Here is a 17886-nt window from a genome sequence, read left to right on the forward strand (position 1 = left end):
ACATTACACAGTATATAGGACACTATAAATACCATATATCACATTACACAGTATATAGGACACTATAAATACCATATATCACATTACACAGTATTATAGGACACTATAAATACCATATACCACATTACACAGTATATAGGACACTATAAATACCATATATCACATTACACAGTATATAGGACACTATAGATACCATATATCACATTATACAGTATATAGGACACTATAGATACCATATACCACATTATACAGTATATAGGACACTATAAACACCATGTATCACATTACACAGTATATAGGATACTATAGATACCATATATCACATTATACAGTATATAGGACACTATATATACCATATACCACATTACACAGTATATAGGACACTATAAATACCATATATCACATTACACAGTATATAGGACACTATAAATACCATATACCACATTACACAGTATACAGGACACTATAGATACCATATACTACATTATATAGTATATAGGACACTATAAACACCATATATCACATTACACAGTATATAGGATACTATAGATACCATATATCACATTATACAGTATACAGGACACTATAGATACCATATACCACATTATACAGTATATAGGACACTATAAACACCATATATCACATTACACAGTATATAGGACGCTATATATACCATATATCACATTACACAGTATATAGGACACTATAAATACCATATCTCACATTACACAGTATACAGGACACTATAGATACCATATATCACATTATACAGTATATAGGACACTATAAATACCATATACCACATTATACAGTATATAGGACACTATAAATACCATATATCACATTATACAGTATAGGGTCATTCCATGGTAGCTTACGTTACAAAGATGATGGTAACTTACCTTACAATAAGTTTAATCCAATGGATGGTAACATATTGTAATGTAAGTTACCATCAGCTTGGTAACAAAAGTTACTATTCTGTGCGGTAACGTAAGTTATCTATATTTCTTGTAATAAAAACTGTTGCTTTTAACTTGAGAGGTAAAAATTTTTTAAAACCCTTCAAGACGCGGCCCTTTTTCGTTTTTGCGTTTTCGTTTTTCGCTCCCCTTCTTCCCAGAGCCATAACTTTTTTTATTTTTCCTTCAATATGGCCATGTGAGGGATTATTTTTTGTGGGACGAGTTGTAGTTTTGAACGACATCATTGGTTTTACCATGTCTTGTACTAGAAAACGGGACAAAAAAGTGCGGTGAAATGGCAAAAAAAGTGAAATCTCACACTTGTTTTTTGTTTGGCTTTTTTGCTAGGTTCACTAAATGCTAAAACTGACCAGCCATTATGATTCTCCAGGTCATTACGATTTCATAGTTAAGTAAAAAGGGCAGCACACTGCAGCGCCAAAACATACAAACTTGAAAACACGAAATTTGAACTGCATTACTGCACTAGAAATATGAAAAATGAGAGCGTTTAGCGCATAAAAATGGCCAATTTTATGTGTACCTCGTAGCCGCTTTACGGCATCTCTCTTATACGAGGTCCTACGCTTGACCCACCTCACTGAGAATAAACGTCTCCATCTGAATGGGTACATGTGAAACCTCTTCTTGGACTCAAATTCTCTCTTTCTGTGGAGGGGTATTGGACCTACTATAATTAAAACACCTCTGGCTAGGAGGCGGGGAGTGCACGATCAGAAGGCTAAAGAATACATTTCAAAAACCTGACCGGCACATCCAAACATAGACTGAGTGTGAACAGGTGCTGAACCCAGAGTCGCCAACTCGTATATAGTTAAGTAAAAAGGGCAGCACACTGCAGCGTTTGGATGTGCAGGTCAGGTTTTTGAAATGTATTCTCTAGCCTTCTGATCGTGCACTCCCCGCCTCCTAGCTTCAGGTGTTTTAATTATAGTAGGTCCAATACCCCTCCACAGAAAGAGAGAATTTGAGTCCAAGAAGAGGTTTCACATGTACCCATTCAGATGGAGACGTTTATTCTCAGTGAGGTAGGTCAAGCGTAGGACCTCGTATAAGAGAGATGCCGTAAAGTGGCTACGAGGTACACATAAATATGGCCATTTTTATGCGCTAAAAGCTCTCATTTTTCATATTTCTAGTGCAGTAATGCAGTTCAAATTTCGTGTTTTCAAGTTTGTATGTTTTGGCGCTGCAGTGTGCTGCCCTTTTTACTTAACTATATACGAGTTGGCGACTCTGGGTTCAGCACCTGTTCACACTCAGTCTATGTTTGGATGTGCAGGTCAGGTTTTTGAAATTACGATTTCATAGACACCAAACCTGTCTAGGTAATTTTTTATCTAAGAGGTGAAAAAAAATCCAAACTTTGCTTAAAAAAAAAAAATTGCACCATTTTCCGATACCCGTCGCGTCTCCATTTTTCGTGATCTGGGGTCGGGTCAAGGCTTATTTTTTGTGTGCCGAGATGACGTTTTTAATGATAGCATTTTGGTGCAGATATGTTCTTTTGATCGCCCGTTATTGCATTTTAATGCAATGTCGTGGCGACCAAAAAAACGTAATTCTGGTGTTTTGATTTTTTTTCTCGCTACGCCGTTTAGCGATCAGGTTAATCCTTTTTTTATTGATAGATCGGGCGATTCTGAATGCAGCGATACCAAATATGTGTAGGTTTGATTTTTTTTTTATTGTTGTATTTTTAATGGGGCGAAAGGGGAGTGATTTAAACTTTTATATTTTATTTTTTAAAACATTTTTTTTTTACTTTTGCTATGTTCAATAGCCTCCATGGGAGGGTAGAAGCTGGCATAGCCTAATCGGCTCTGGAGCGATACTCAGATCGCTCCAATGTAGCTGTATCCCCACATTGCTGTGAGCGTCGACCACAGGGGGGCGCTCACAGCAATCCGACACCATAGCACAGTATACAGGACACTATAGACACCATATACAGTGCCTACAAGTATTATTCAACCCCCTGCAGATTTAGCAGGTTTACACATTTGGAATTAACTTGGCATTGTGACATTTGGACTGTAGATCAGCCTGGAAGTGTGAAATGCACTGCAGCAAAAAAGAATGTTATTTCTTTGTTTATTTTTTTTTTAAATTGTGAAAAGTCTTTTCAGAGGGTCATTTATTATTCAACCCCTCAACCCACCAGAATTCTGTTTGGTTCCCCTAAAGTATTAAGAAGTAGTTCAGGCACAAAGAACAATGAGCTTCACATGTTTGGATTAATTATCTCTTTTTACAGCCTTTTCTGACTATTTAAGACCCTCTCCAAACTTGTGAACAGCACTCATACATGGTCAACATGGGAAAGACAAAGGAGCATTCCAAGGCCATCAGAGACAAGATCGTGGAGGGTCACAAGGCTGGCAAGGGGTACAAAACCCTTTCCAAGGAGTTGGGCCTACCTGTCTCCACTGTTGGGAGCATCATCCGGAAGTGGAAGGCTTATGGAACTACTGTTAGCCTTCCACGGCCTGGACAGCCTTTGAAAGTTTCCTCCCGTGCCGAGGCCAGGCTTGTCCGAAGAGTCAAGGCTAACCCAAGGACAACAAGGAAGGAGCTCCGGGAATATCTCATGGCAGTGGGGACATTGGTTTCAGTCAATACCATAAGTAACGCACTCCACCGCAATGGTCTCCGTTCCAGACGAGCCCGTAAGGTACCTTTACTTTCAAAGCATCATGTCAAGGCTCGTCTACAGTTTGCTCATGATCACTTGGAGGACTCTGAGACTGACTGGTTCAAGGTTCTCTGGTTTGATGAGACCAAGATAGAGATCTTTGGTGCCAACCACACACGTGACGTTTGGAGACTGGATGGCACTGCATACGACCCCAAGAATACCATCCCTACAGTCAAGCATGGTGGTGGCAGCATCATACTGTGGGGCTGTTTCTCAGCCCAGGGGGCCTGGCCATCTGGTCCGCATCCATGGGAAGATGGATAGCACAACCTACCTGGAGATTTTGGCCAAGAACCTCTGCTCCTCCATCAAGAATCTTAAGATGGGTCGTCATTTCATCTTCCAACAAGACAACGCCCCAAAGCACACAGCCAAGAAAACCATGGCCTGGTTCAAGAGGCAAAAAATCAAGGTGTTGCAGTGGCCTAGTCAGTCTCCTGACCTTAACCCAATTGAAAACTTGTGGAAGGAGCTCAAGATTAAAGTCCACATGAGACACCCAAAGAACCTAGATACCGTATATACTCGAGTATAAGCCGACCCGAGTATAAGCCGACCCCCCTAATTTTGCCACAAAAAACTGGGAAAACTTATTGACTCGAGTATAAGCCTAGGGTGGAAATGCAGCATTTACCGGTGAATTTCAAAAATAAAAATAGATCATTATTTCCCCATAGCTGTGCCATATAGTGCTCTGCACCGTTCATATTTCCCCATAGGTGTGAACCATATAGTGCTCTGCACCGTTCATTGTGCCCCCTAGCTGTGCCATATACGGTGCTCTGCACCGTTCACTGTGCCCCATAGCTGTGCCATATACGGTGCTCTGCACCGTTCACTGTGCCCCATAGCTGTGCTGTGCCATATACGGTGCTCTGCACCGTTCACTGTGCCCCATAGCTGTGCTGTGCCATATACGGTGCTCTGCACCGTTCACTGTGCCCCATAGCTGTGCTGTGCCATATACGGTGCCCTGCACCGTTCACTGTGCCCCATAGCTGTGCTGTGCCATATACGGTGCTCTGCACCGTTCACTGTGCCCCATAGCTGTGCTGTGCCATATACGGTGCTCTGCACCGTTCACTGTGCCCCATAGCTGTGCTGTGCCATATACGGTGCCCTGCACCGTTCACTGTGCCCCATAGCTGTGCTGTGCCATATACGGTGCTCTGCACCGTTCACTGTGCCCCATAGCTGTGCTGTGCCATATACGGTGCTCTGCACCGTTCACTGTGCCCCATAGCTGTGCTGTGCCATATACGGTGCTCTGCACCGTTCACTGTGCCCCATAGCTGTGCTGTGCCATATACGGTGCCCTGCACCGTTCACTGTGCCCCATAGCTGTGCTGTGCCATATACGGTGCTCTGCACCGTTCACTGTGCCCCATAGCTGTGCTGTGCCATATACGGTGCTCTGCACCGTTCACTGTGCCCCATAGCTGTGCTGTGCCATATACGGTACTCTGCACCGTTCACTGTGCCCCATAGATGTGCCATATACGGTGCTCTGCACCGTTCATTGTGCCCCATAGATGTTCCACATAAATTTGTGCCGCCGCTGCCGCAATAAAGAAAAAAAACCACATACTCACCTCCCTTGATTGCAGCTCCCGGCGTCTCGTTCCGGCGCCTCCATCTTCCCGGCGTCTCTGCTCTGACTGATCAGGCAGAGGGCGCCGCGCACACTATATGCGTCATCGCGCCCTCTGACCTGAACAGTCAGAGCGCAGACGCCGGGAAGATGGAGGCGCCGGCCGGGAAGATGGATCGGCGCCCGGCGGCTGGAACGAGGACAGGTGAATATGCTATACTCACCTAGTCCTGGCGATCCTCGCGCTGTCCCCTCCTGTCTTCGGTGCCGCAGCTTCTTTCTCTATCAGCGGTCACCGGCACCGCTGATTAGAGAAATGAATAAGCGGCTCCGCCCCTATGGGAGGTGGAGCCGCTTATTCATTTCTGTAATGAGCGGTCCCACGTGACCGCTGAAGAGAGGAAGAAGCTGCAGCGCCGAAGCCCGTGGGACGGCAGGGACAGCGGGAGGATCGCTGGGACTAGGTAAGTATACCTCAGCGCCCTCACCCCCTCACCTGCCGACCCCACCGCTACCGTGACTCGAGTATAAGCCGAGGGGGGCACTTTCAGCCCAAAAATTTGGGCTGAAAATCTCGGCTTATACTCGAGTATATACGGTAACTTGGAGAAGATCTGCATGGAGGAGTGGGCCAAGATAACTCCAGAGCCCTGTGCCGGCCTGATCAGGTCTTATAAAAGACGATTATTAGCTGTAATTGCAAACTAAGGTTATTCCACAAAATATTAAACCTAGGGGTTGAATAATAATTGACCCACACTTTTATGTTTAAAATTTATAAAAATTTAACTGAGCAACAAAACTTTTTGGTTTGTAAGATTTATGCATCTGTTAATAAATCCTGCTCTTGTTTGAAGTTTGAAGGCTCTAACTTATTTGCATCTTATTAAACCTGCTAAATCTGCAGGGGGTTGAATACTACTTGTAGGCACTGTAACACAGTATACAGGGCACTACAGACACCATATAACACAGTATACAGGACACTATAGACACCATATAACACAGTATACAGGGCACTATAGACACCATATACCACATTACACCGTATACAGGACACTACAGACACCATAACACAGTATACAGGACACTATAGACACCATATAACACAGTATACAGGGCACTATAGACACCATAACACTGTATACAGGGCACTATAGACACCATATAACACAGTATGCAGGACACTATAGACACCATAACACAGTATACAGGACACTATAGACACCATATAACACAGTATACAGGGCACTATAGACACCATATACCACATTACACCGTATACAGGACACTACAGACACCATAACACAGTATACAGGACACTATAGACACCATATAACACAGTATACAGGGCACTATAGACACCATAACACTGTATACAGGGCACTATAGACACCATAACACAGTATACAGGGCACTATAGACACCATAACACTGTATACAGGGCACTATAGATACCATAACACAGTATACAGGGCACTATAGACACCATATAACACAGTATACAGGGCACTATAGACACCATATAACACAGTATACAGGGCACTATAGACAACATAACAGTATACAGGGCACTATAGATACCATACGGTAAGGAAACACGGCACTCAGTAGATATGAGGGTTGGCAGTGCTCAAGTAGGGTGTCCACCCCGTATATTAAAGATGAATGAAACTTGGCACTCAATTTTTGAGAAGAAAAGCTTCTTAGTTTATTGATGCATCCAGACCAACAAAACCGCTAAACGTTTTCGGTCCACACCGGACCTTCGTCAGAGCGTTTCTTAGACATTGACTGGATGAGGAAGCTAATGAGCCTGAATGAGCGTCAGCCAGAGCACGGGATATAGGAGCTGCAGTCTGCAGGATCACAAAGGAAGGTGAAGCGCCAGAGGAGAGGCACAAAGCCTGGAGGGAGTAACGGCGCTGGATCCTGAGCGCTAGTAGTGCAGAGCAGAGGAGAGCGACACTATAGACACCATAACACAGTATACAGGGCACTATAGACACCATAACACAGTATACAGGACACTATATACACCATAACACAGTATACAGGACACTATAGACACCATATAACACAATATACAGGACACTACAGACACCATAACACAGTATACAGGGCACTATAGACACCATAACACAGTATACAGGACACTATATACACCATAACACAGTATACAGGACACTATAGACACCATATAACACAATATACAGGACACTACAGACACCATAACACAGTATACAGGACACTATAGACACCATAACACTGTATACAGGACACTATAGACACCATAACACAGTATACAGGACACTATAGACACCATATAACAGGATACAGGACATTATAGATACCATATACCACATTACACAGGGCACTATAGACACCATAACACAGTATACAGGACACTATAGATACCATATACCACATTCCACAGTATACAGGGCACTATAAACACTATAACACAGCATACAGGGCACTATAGACCCCATAACACAGTATACAGGACACTATAGACACCATAACACAGTATACAGGACACTATAGACACCATATAACAGGATACAGGACATTATAGACACCATATACCACATTACACAGTATACAGGGCACTATAGACACCATAACACAGTATACAGGACACTATAGACACCATAACACAGTATACAGGACACTATAGACACCATATAACAGGATACAGGGCACTATAGACATCATAACACAGTATACAGGACACTATAGTTACCATACACCACATTACACAGTATACAGTACACTATAGACACCATAACAGTATACAGGACACTATAGACACCATAACACAGTATACAGGACACTATAGATACCATAACACAGTATACAGGACACTATAGACACCATATAACACAGTATACAGGACACTATAGACACCATAACACAGTATACAGGGCACTATAGACACCATATAACACAGTATACAGGACACTATATACACCATAACACAGTATACAGGACACTATAGACACCATATAACACAGTATACAGGGCACTATAGACACCATAACACAGTATACAGGACACTATAGACACCATATAACACAGTATACAGGACACTATAGATACCATAACACAGTATACAGGACACTATAGAAACCATAACACAGTATACAGGGCACTATATACACCATAAAACAGTATACAGGACACTATATACACCATAACACAGTATACAGCACACTATAGACACCATATAACACAGTATACAGGACACTATATACACCATAACACAGTATACAGGGCACTATAGACACCATATAACACAGTATACAGGGCACAATAGACACCATATACCACATTACACCGTATACAGGACACTACAGACACCATAACACAGTATACAGGACACAATAGCACAGTATACAGGACACTATAGACACCATATAACACAGTATACAGGGCACTATAGACACCATAACACTGTATACAGGGCACTATAGACACCATAACACAGTATACAGGACACTATAGACACCATATAACACAGTATACAGGGCACTATAGACACCATATAACACAGTATACAGGGCACTATAGACACCATATAACAGTATACAGGGCACTATAGACACCATAACACAGTATACAGGACACTATAGACACCATAACACAGTATACAGGACACTATATACACCATAACACAGTATACAGGATACTATAGACACCATATAACACAGTATACAGGGCACTATAGATACCATAACACAGTATACAGGACACTATAGACACCATAACACAGTATACAGGACACTATAGACACCATATAACACAGTATACAGGGCACTATAGATACCATAACACAGTATACAGGACACTATATACACCATAACACTGTATACAGGGCACTATAGACATCATATAACACAGTATACAGGGCACTATAGATACCATAACACAGTATACAGGGCACTATAGATACCTTAACACAGTATACAGGGCACTATAGACACCATAACACAGTATACAGGACACTATAGACACCATATAACACAGTATACAGGGCACTATAGACACCATAACACAGTATACAGGACACTATAGACACCATAACACAGTATACAGGACACTATAGACACCATAACACAGTATACAGGGCACTATAGACACCATAACACAGTATACAGGACACTATAGACACCATAACACAGTATACCGGACACTATATACACCATAACACAGTATACAGGACACTATAGACACCATATAACACAGTATACAGGGCACTATAGATACCATAACACAGTATACAGGACACTATAGACACCATAACACAGTATACAGGGCACTATAGACACCATAACACAGTATACAGGGCACTATAGACACCATATAACACAGTATACAGGGCACTATAGACACCATAACACAGTATACAGGGCACTATAGACACCATAACACAGTATACAGGGCACTATAGACACCATAACACAGTATACAGGACACTATAGACACCATATAACACAGTATACAGGACACTATAGATACCATAACACAGTATACAGGACACTATAGACACCATAACACAGTATACAGGACACTATAGACACCATCACACAGTATACAGGACACTATAGACACCATAACACAGTATACAGGACACTATAGACACCATAACACAGTATACAGGACACTATAGACACCATAACACAGTATACAGGACACTATATACACCATATAACACAGTATACAGGGCACTATATACACCATAACACAGTATACAGGACACTATAGACACCATAACACAGTATACAGGACACTATAGACACCATAACACAGTATACAGGACACTATAGACACCATAACACAGTATACAGGACACTATAGACACCATAACACAGTATACAGGACACTATATACACCATATAACACAGTATACAGGGCACTATATACACCATAACACAGTATACAGGACACTATAGACACCATAACACAGTATACAGGACACTATAGACACCATAACACAGTATACAGGACACTATAGACACCATAACACAGTATACAGGACACTATAGACACCATAACACAGTATACAGGACACTATAGACACCATAACACAGTATACAGGACACTATAGACACCATAACACAGTATACAGGACACTATAGACACCATAACACAGTATACAGGACACTATAGACACCATAACACAGTATACAGGACACTATAGACACCATATAACACAGTATACAGGACACTATAGACACCATAACACAGTATACAGGACACTATAGACACCATAACACAGTATACAGGACACTATAGACACCATAACACAGTATACAGGACACTATAGATACCATATAACACAGTATACAGGACACTATATACACCATAACACAGTATAGAGGACACTATAGACACCATAACACAGTATACAGGACACTATAGACACCATAACACAGTATACAGGGCACTATAGACACCATAACACAGTATACAGGACACTATAGACACCATAACACAGTATACAGGACACTATAGACACCATAACACAGTATACAGGACACTATAGATACCATATAACACAGTATACAGGACACTATATACACCATAACACAGTATACAGGACACTATAGATACCATATAACACAGTATACAGGACACTATAGACACCATAACACAGTATACAGGACACTATAGACACCATAACAGTATACAGGACACTATAGACACCATAACACAGTATACAGGACACTATAGACACCATAACACAGTATACAGGACACTATAGACACCATAACACAGTATACAGGGCACTATAGACACCATATAACACAGTATACAGGACACTATAGACACCATAACACAGTATACAGGACACAATAGATACCATATAACACAGTATACAGGACACTATAGACACCATAACACAGTATACAGGACACTATAGATACCATATAACACAGTATACAGGACACTATAGACACCATAACACAGTATACAGGACACTATAGACACCATAACACAGTATACAGGGCACTATAGACACCATATAACACAGTATACAGGACACTATAGACACCATAACATAGTATACAGGACACTATAGATACCATATAACACAGTATACAGGACACTATAGACACCATATAACAGTATACAGGACACTATAGACACCATAACATAGTATACAGGACACTATAGATACCATATAACACAGTATACAGGACACTATAGACACCATATAACACAGTATACAGGACACTATAGACACCATATAACACAGTATACAGGACACTATAGACACCATATAACACAGTATACAGGACACTATAGACACCATATAACACAGTATACAGGACACTATAGACACCATAACACAGTATACAGGACACTATAGACACCATAACACAGTATACAGGACACTATAGACACCATATAACACAGTATACAGGACACTATAGACACCATAACATAGTATACAGGACACTATAGACACCATAACATAGTATACAGGACACTATACACACCATATAACACAGTATACAGGACACTATAGACACCATAACACAGTATACAGGACACTATAGACACCATAACACAGTATACAGGACACTATATACACCATATAACACAGTATACAGGACACAATAGACACCATATAACACAGTATACAGGACACTATAGACACCATATAACACAGTATACAGGACACTATATACACCATAACACAGTATACAGGACACTATAGACACCATAACACAGTATACAGGACACTATATACACCATAACACAGTATACAGGACACTATAGATATGCCCAGTATTCCCACCCTCCCTGCTCCCAGTCTATAGTACTTTTGTCTGTGCTGCTACCTTGGTGCGGGACCCCCCTCTTCCCGCTGACATGTCTGTGCCCGTAGAGGAGGAGACAGGGGGAGGAGGAGACCATCCCGGGAGACTGGGGGGAGGACAGTCTGGAGCAGCTGTGTGTATGGAAGAGAAGGGGCCTCCTCCTCACTACTGCCCGGGGCCATAATGTGACCGGACCTCCCAAGCTGAGAGCCGGGACCCCGCACAAGAACCGGAGCCGAACTCGCCGGCCTGAACGAGGCCTGGATCCCCCGCTCCGCAGACAGGGGGCGCCCGCTCGGTCCGGGCTGTGCAGACCTTTCTCCGGCCCGGGCTGTGGCCATTACTGGGATGGAGGCCCCGGGCCTGGCTGTACTCACCCTCCTCTCCATGGTATCGGCACAGTGGGCGCTGCCCCCCGGGTGTAAGCAGGACGGGAGACCCCGTGGAGCTGGTGGGAGAACGGCAGGAGCCGGAGGGGACGGCGGGAAGGTGGTGTGCAACTGGCCGGACAGCGGGAGGACCTTACCCCTGGGAGCTCTGCCCAACCGGACCTCCACACTGTAAGTACCGAGCCCGCCCACCGGCACCACAAGTACCAGCAGGCCCGGTACTGCTCCTCAGCTGCTGTGTATATCCGGCACCACAAATACCAGCATGCCCAGGGCTGCTATTCAGCTGCTGTGTATATCCGGCACCACAAGTACCAGCAGGCCCGGTACTGCTCCTCAGCTGCTGTGTATATCCGACACTACAAGTACCAGCAGGCCCAATGCTGCTGCTCAGCTGCTGTGTATATCCGGCACCACAAGTACCAGCATGCCTGATACTGTGATCAGCTGCTGTGTATATCCGGCACCACAAGTACCAGCAGGCCCAATGCTGCTGCTCAGCTCCTGTGTATATCCGACACTACAAGTACCAGTAGGCCCGGTACTGCTCCTCAGCTGCTGTGTATATCCGACACTACAAGTACCAGCAGGCCCAATGCTGCTGCTCAGCTGCTGTGTATATACAGCACCACAAGTACCAGCATGCTCAGTACTGCTCCTCAGCTGCTGTGTATATCCGGCACCACAAGTACCAGCATGCCTGATACTGTGATCAGCTGCTGTGTATATCCGGCACCACAAGTACCAGCAGGCCCAATGCTGCTGCTCAGCTCCTGTGTATATCCGACACTACAAGTACCAGTAGGCCCGGTACTGCTCCTCAGCTGCTGTGTATATCCGGCACCACAAATACCAGCATGCCTGATACTGTGTTCAGCTGCTGTGTATATACATCACCACAAGTACCAGCATGCTCAGTACTGCTCCTCAGCTGCTGTGTATATCCGGCACCACAAGTACCAGCATGCCTGATACTGTGATCAGCTGCTGTGTATATCCGGCACCACAAGTACCAGCAGGCCCAATGCTGCTGCTCAGCTGCTGTGTATATCCGGCACCACAAGTACCAGCAGGCCCGGTACTGCTCCTCAGCTGCTGTGTATATCCGACACTACAAGTACCAGCAGGCCTGATACTGTGATCAGCTGCTGTGTATATACAGTACCACAAATACCAGCATGCTCAAAGCTGCTCCTCAGCTCCTGTGTATGTCCAACACCACAAGTAACAGCATGCCCGATACTGCTCCTCAGCTGCTGTGTATATCTGGCACCACAAGTAACAGCATGCTCAGTACTGCTTATCAGCTGCTGTGTATATCCGGCACCACAAGTAACAGCATGCCCGGTACTGGTTAGCAGCTGCGGTGTGTATTCGGCACCACAAGTACCAGCATGCCCAATGCTGCTCCTCAGCTACTGTGTATATCCGGCACCACAAGTACAAGCATGCTCAGTACTGCTTATCAGCTGCTGTGTATATCCGGCACCACAAGTAACAGCATGCCTGATACTGTGATCAGCTGCTGTGTATATACAGCACCACAAGTACCAGCATGTCCGGTTCTGCTCTGTAGTATGTGTATATACCGTAGACTGCCTGGCTGCTCTACAGTGTATATACTGTATACTCCCTTGCCACTCTATTGTGTATACTGTATACTCCCGGGCTGCTCTATAGTGTGTGTATGTACCGTATACTCCCGGGCCGCTCTATAGTGTGTGTGTATAAACTGTATACGCCTGGGCCGCTCTATAGTGTGTGTATATACCGTATACTCCCGGGCTGCTCTATAGTGTGTGTATATACCGTATACTCCCGGGCCGCTCTATAGTGTGTGTATATACCGTATACTCCCGGGCCGCTCTATAGTGTGTGTATATACCGTATACTCCCGGGCCGCTCTATAGTGTGTGTATGTACCGTATACTCCCGGGCCGCTCTATAGTGTGTGTATATACCGTATACTCCCGGGCCGCTCTATAGTGTGTGTGTATAAACTGTATACGCCTGGGCCGCTCTATAGTGTGTGTATGTACCGTATACTCCTGGGCCGCTCTATAGTGTGTGTGTATAAACTGTATACGCCTGGGCCGCTCTATAGTGTGTGTATATACCGTATACTCCCGGGCTGCTCTATAGTGTGTGTATGTACCGTATACTCCCGGGCCGCTCTATAGTGTGTGTATGTACCGTATACTCCCGGGCCGCTCTATAGTGTGTGTATGTACCGTATACTCCCGGGCCGCTCTATAGTGTGTGTATGTACCGTATACTCCCGGGCCGCTCTATAGTGTGTGTATGTACCGTATACTCCCGGGCCGCTCTATAGTGTGTGTATGTACCGTATACTCCCGGGCCGCTCTATAGTGTGTGTATGTACCGTATACTCCCGGGCCGCTCTATAGTGTGTGTATGTACCGTATACTCCCGGGCCGCTCTATAGTGTGTGTATGTACCGTATACTCCCGGGCCGCTCTATAGTGTGTGTATATACCGTATACTCCCGGGCCGCTCTATAGTGTGTGTGTATGTACCGTATACTCCTGGGCCGCTCTATAGTGTGTGTGTATATACCGTATACTCCCGGGCCGCTCTATAGTGTGTGTGTATGTACCGTATACTCCCGGGCCGCTCTATAGTGTGTGTATATACCGTATACTCCCGGGCCGCTCTATAGTGTGTGTATATACCGTATACTCCCGGGCCGCTCTATAGTGTGTATATACTGTATACTCCAGGTATGCTCTATAGAGTGTGTATATACTGTATACTCCAGGTATGCTCTATAGAGTGTGTATATACTGTATACTCCAGGTATGCTCTATAGAGTGTGTATATTCTGTATACTCCTGGGCTGCTCTATAGTGTGTGTATGTTCTGTATACTCCTGGGCTGCTCTATAGTGTGTATATATACCGTATACTCCTGGGCCGCTCTATAGTGTGTGTGTGTATATATACCGTATACTCCTGGGCCGCTCTATAGTGTGTGTGTATATATACCGTATACTCCTGGGCAGCTCTATAGTGTGTATATATACCGTATACTCCTGGGCTGCTCTATAGTGTGTGTGTGTGTGTGTCTATGCCGTATACGCCCGGGCCGCTCTGTAGTGTGTATATACTGAATACTCCTGGGCCACTCTATAGTGTGTGTATATACCGTATACTCCCAGGCCGCTCTGTAGTGTGTGTGTGTGTATATACCATATACTCCCGGGCTGATCTATAGTGTGTATATACTGTATACTCCTGGGCCGCTCTATAGTGTGTGTATATACCGTATACTCCCGGCTGCTCTATAGTGTGTATATACTGTATATGCCTGGGCCGCTCTATAGTGTGTGTATATACCGTATACCCCCGGGCCGCTCTGTAGTGTGTGTGTATATACCATATACTCCCGGGCTGATCTATAGTGTGTGTATATACTGAATACTCCTGGGCCGCTCTATAGTGTGTGTATATACCGTATACTCCCGGGCTGCTCTATAGTGTGTGTGTGTGTATATACCGTATACTCCCGGGCTGCTCTATAGTGTGTGTGTGTATATACCATATACTCCCGGGCTGATCTATAGTGTGTATATACTGTATACTCCTGGGCCGCTCTATAGTGTGTGTATATACCGTATACTCCCGGCTGCTCTATAGTGTGTATATACTGTATATGCCTGGGCCGCTCTATAGTGTGTGTATATACCGTATACCCCCGGGCCGCTCTGTAGTGTGTGTGTATATACCATATACTCCCGGGCTGATCTATAGTGTGTGTATATACTGAATACTCCTGGGCCGCTCTATAGTGTGTGTATATACCATATACTCCCGGGCTGCTCTATAGTGTGTGTGTGTGTATATACCGTATACTCCCGGGCTGCTCTATAGTGTGTGTGTGTATATACCATATACTCCCGGGCTGCTCTATAGTGTGTGTATGTACTGTAAACTACTGTATAGTGGTAAAATCACAATGCAAACACATCGTGGGAACACGGCCTAAGGGTATGTGCACACATATTCTGAAGGACTGCGGATTTTTCCACAGCGGATTTGGAAAAACCGCAGTGCAAAACCGCTGCGTTTTTTCCTGCGGATTTATCGCGGTTTCTACTGCGGATCCGCAGCGTGTGCACATACCCTTAGAGAACGGCCACTTTAGTGGATACGTTGCAGATATTCTTTCTGGATTTGCAGGCAGAAAGTCATCAGACCTGGGTCCCGCTTGCTAAAAAAACAAAAAGTTTTTTTTTCTGCACTAAGATACCTGCACGTTGCCATTGTTGTGTTTTGCTGTATCTGTTACATGCATTTGTTTAGGTGCTTTTTTTTATCTCTTGCGATTTTTCTGAGGATGACATGCCATAACAATCTGCTCTGATTATTGCGTTTTTCCTGCTTGTTTACTGTGTTTTTCCTTTTTCAATTGATTTCTTTGTACAGATTTGACCCGGGTTTTTTTTCTTTTCTTTTTTTTTTTTAGTACAGAAATACTAGAATTCTGCACTTAGAGGGAACCTGACAGCTGATGTCTGCTGCCCGATCCATGGGTGTCATATATCAGACACAGGCTGTATGAGCTCTATAGTCTAAGGGTACCGTCACACAGTGGCATTTTGATCGCTACGACGGCACGATTCGTGACGTTCCAGCGATATATCCATGACGTTCCAGCGATCTCGCAGTGTCTGACCCGCTCCTGCGATCAGGGACCCCGCTGAGAATCGTACGTCGTAGCAGATCGTTTGAAACTTTCTTTCGTCGTCTAGTGTCCCGCTGTGGCGGCATGATCGCATGGTGTAACAAAGGTGTGCACGATATTGTATACGATGTGCGCATAGTAACCAACGGCTTCTACATCGCACATACATCATGAAATTATCGCTCCAGCATCGTACATTGCAAAGTGTGACAGCAGTCTACGACGCTGGAGCGATATTGTTACGATGCTGGAGCGTCACGGATCGTGCCGTCGTAGCGATCAAAATGCCACTGTGTGACGGTACCCTAATCAAGAAGACGTGTCCCCGGCTTCTTCTCCCCTATTCCCTTATGTGACAGGTCTCATTTAGATCGCATTTGCTGATGGTCGTCTCCGCAGGAAACCTGCTGGAATATCTGCACAGAATCGGGGGCTGTTGGGGCCTTTGCAGATTTTCCTGCGGATTTCCTTAGAAGGAAATAAGGATATGTACGGTATCTGCAAACTTGTGGCAATTCCTCAGAGAAATCCTTGACCTCTCATTTCTCGCAATTTTGATTGAGGATTGTCTTTTTCTTCCCCCATAGAAGTCGTTAGGAAAAATCCCCAGCGGGTCTGGGCTCAAACTGCAATGGAATTGATCTCCTGCAGATTAAAGACATTTTCTCTCCCCACTGGATTATAACGA

The 17886-nt window shown here is 44.3% G+C and overlaps 2 protein-coding genes across 5 annotated transcripts in view; one reads left to right on the plus strand and one right to left on the minus strand.

Annotated features, from left to right (window-relative positions):
* LOC138657123 (cytosolic beta-glucosidase-like) overlaps positions 1 to 17886 on the minus strand; it is a 120298-nt gene that overhangs the window by 101647 nt on the left and 765 nt on the right. Inside the window, exon 1 of one of the 4 annotated variants that reach the window (XM_069744675.1) lies at positions 12483 to 12615. The exons of 1 other annotated variant lie outside the window; for it this stretch is intronic. The gene's annotated coding sequence lies outside the window, so the exon portion shown is untranslated. Of the gene's footprint in view, positions 1 to 3958; positions 4065 to 12126; positions 12184 to 12482; positions 12616 to 17886 lie in introns of those variants that run through there. 2 more of the 4 variants (XM_069744672.1, XM_069744673.1) reach the window with 2 other exon arrangements.
* ADGRA3 (adhesion G protein-coupled receptor A3) overlaps positions 12231 to 17886 on the plus strand; it is an 87898-nt gene continuing 82242 nt past the window's right edge. Inside the window, exon 1 of the mRNA XM_069744670.1 lies at positions 12231 to 12665. Within this exon, the coding sequence (XP_069600771.1) occupies positions 12454 to 12665 (212 nt within the window). The 5' untranslated portion in view covers positions 12231 to 12453. The remainder of the gene's footprint in view (positions 12666 to 17886) is intronic.

This window comes from Ranitomeya imitator, chromosome 1, assembly GCF_032444005.1.
Source record: "Ranitomeya imitator isolate aRanImi1 chromosome 1, aRanImi1.pri, whole genome shotgun sequence".
NCBI classification, from domain to species: Eukaryota; Metazoa; Chordata; class Amphibia; order Anura; family Dendrobatidae; genus Ranitomeya; species Ranitomeya imitator.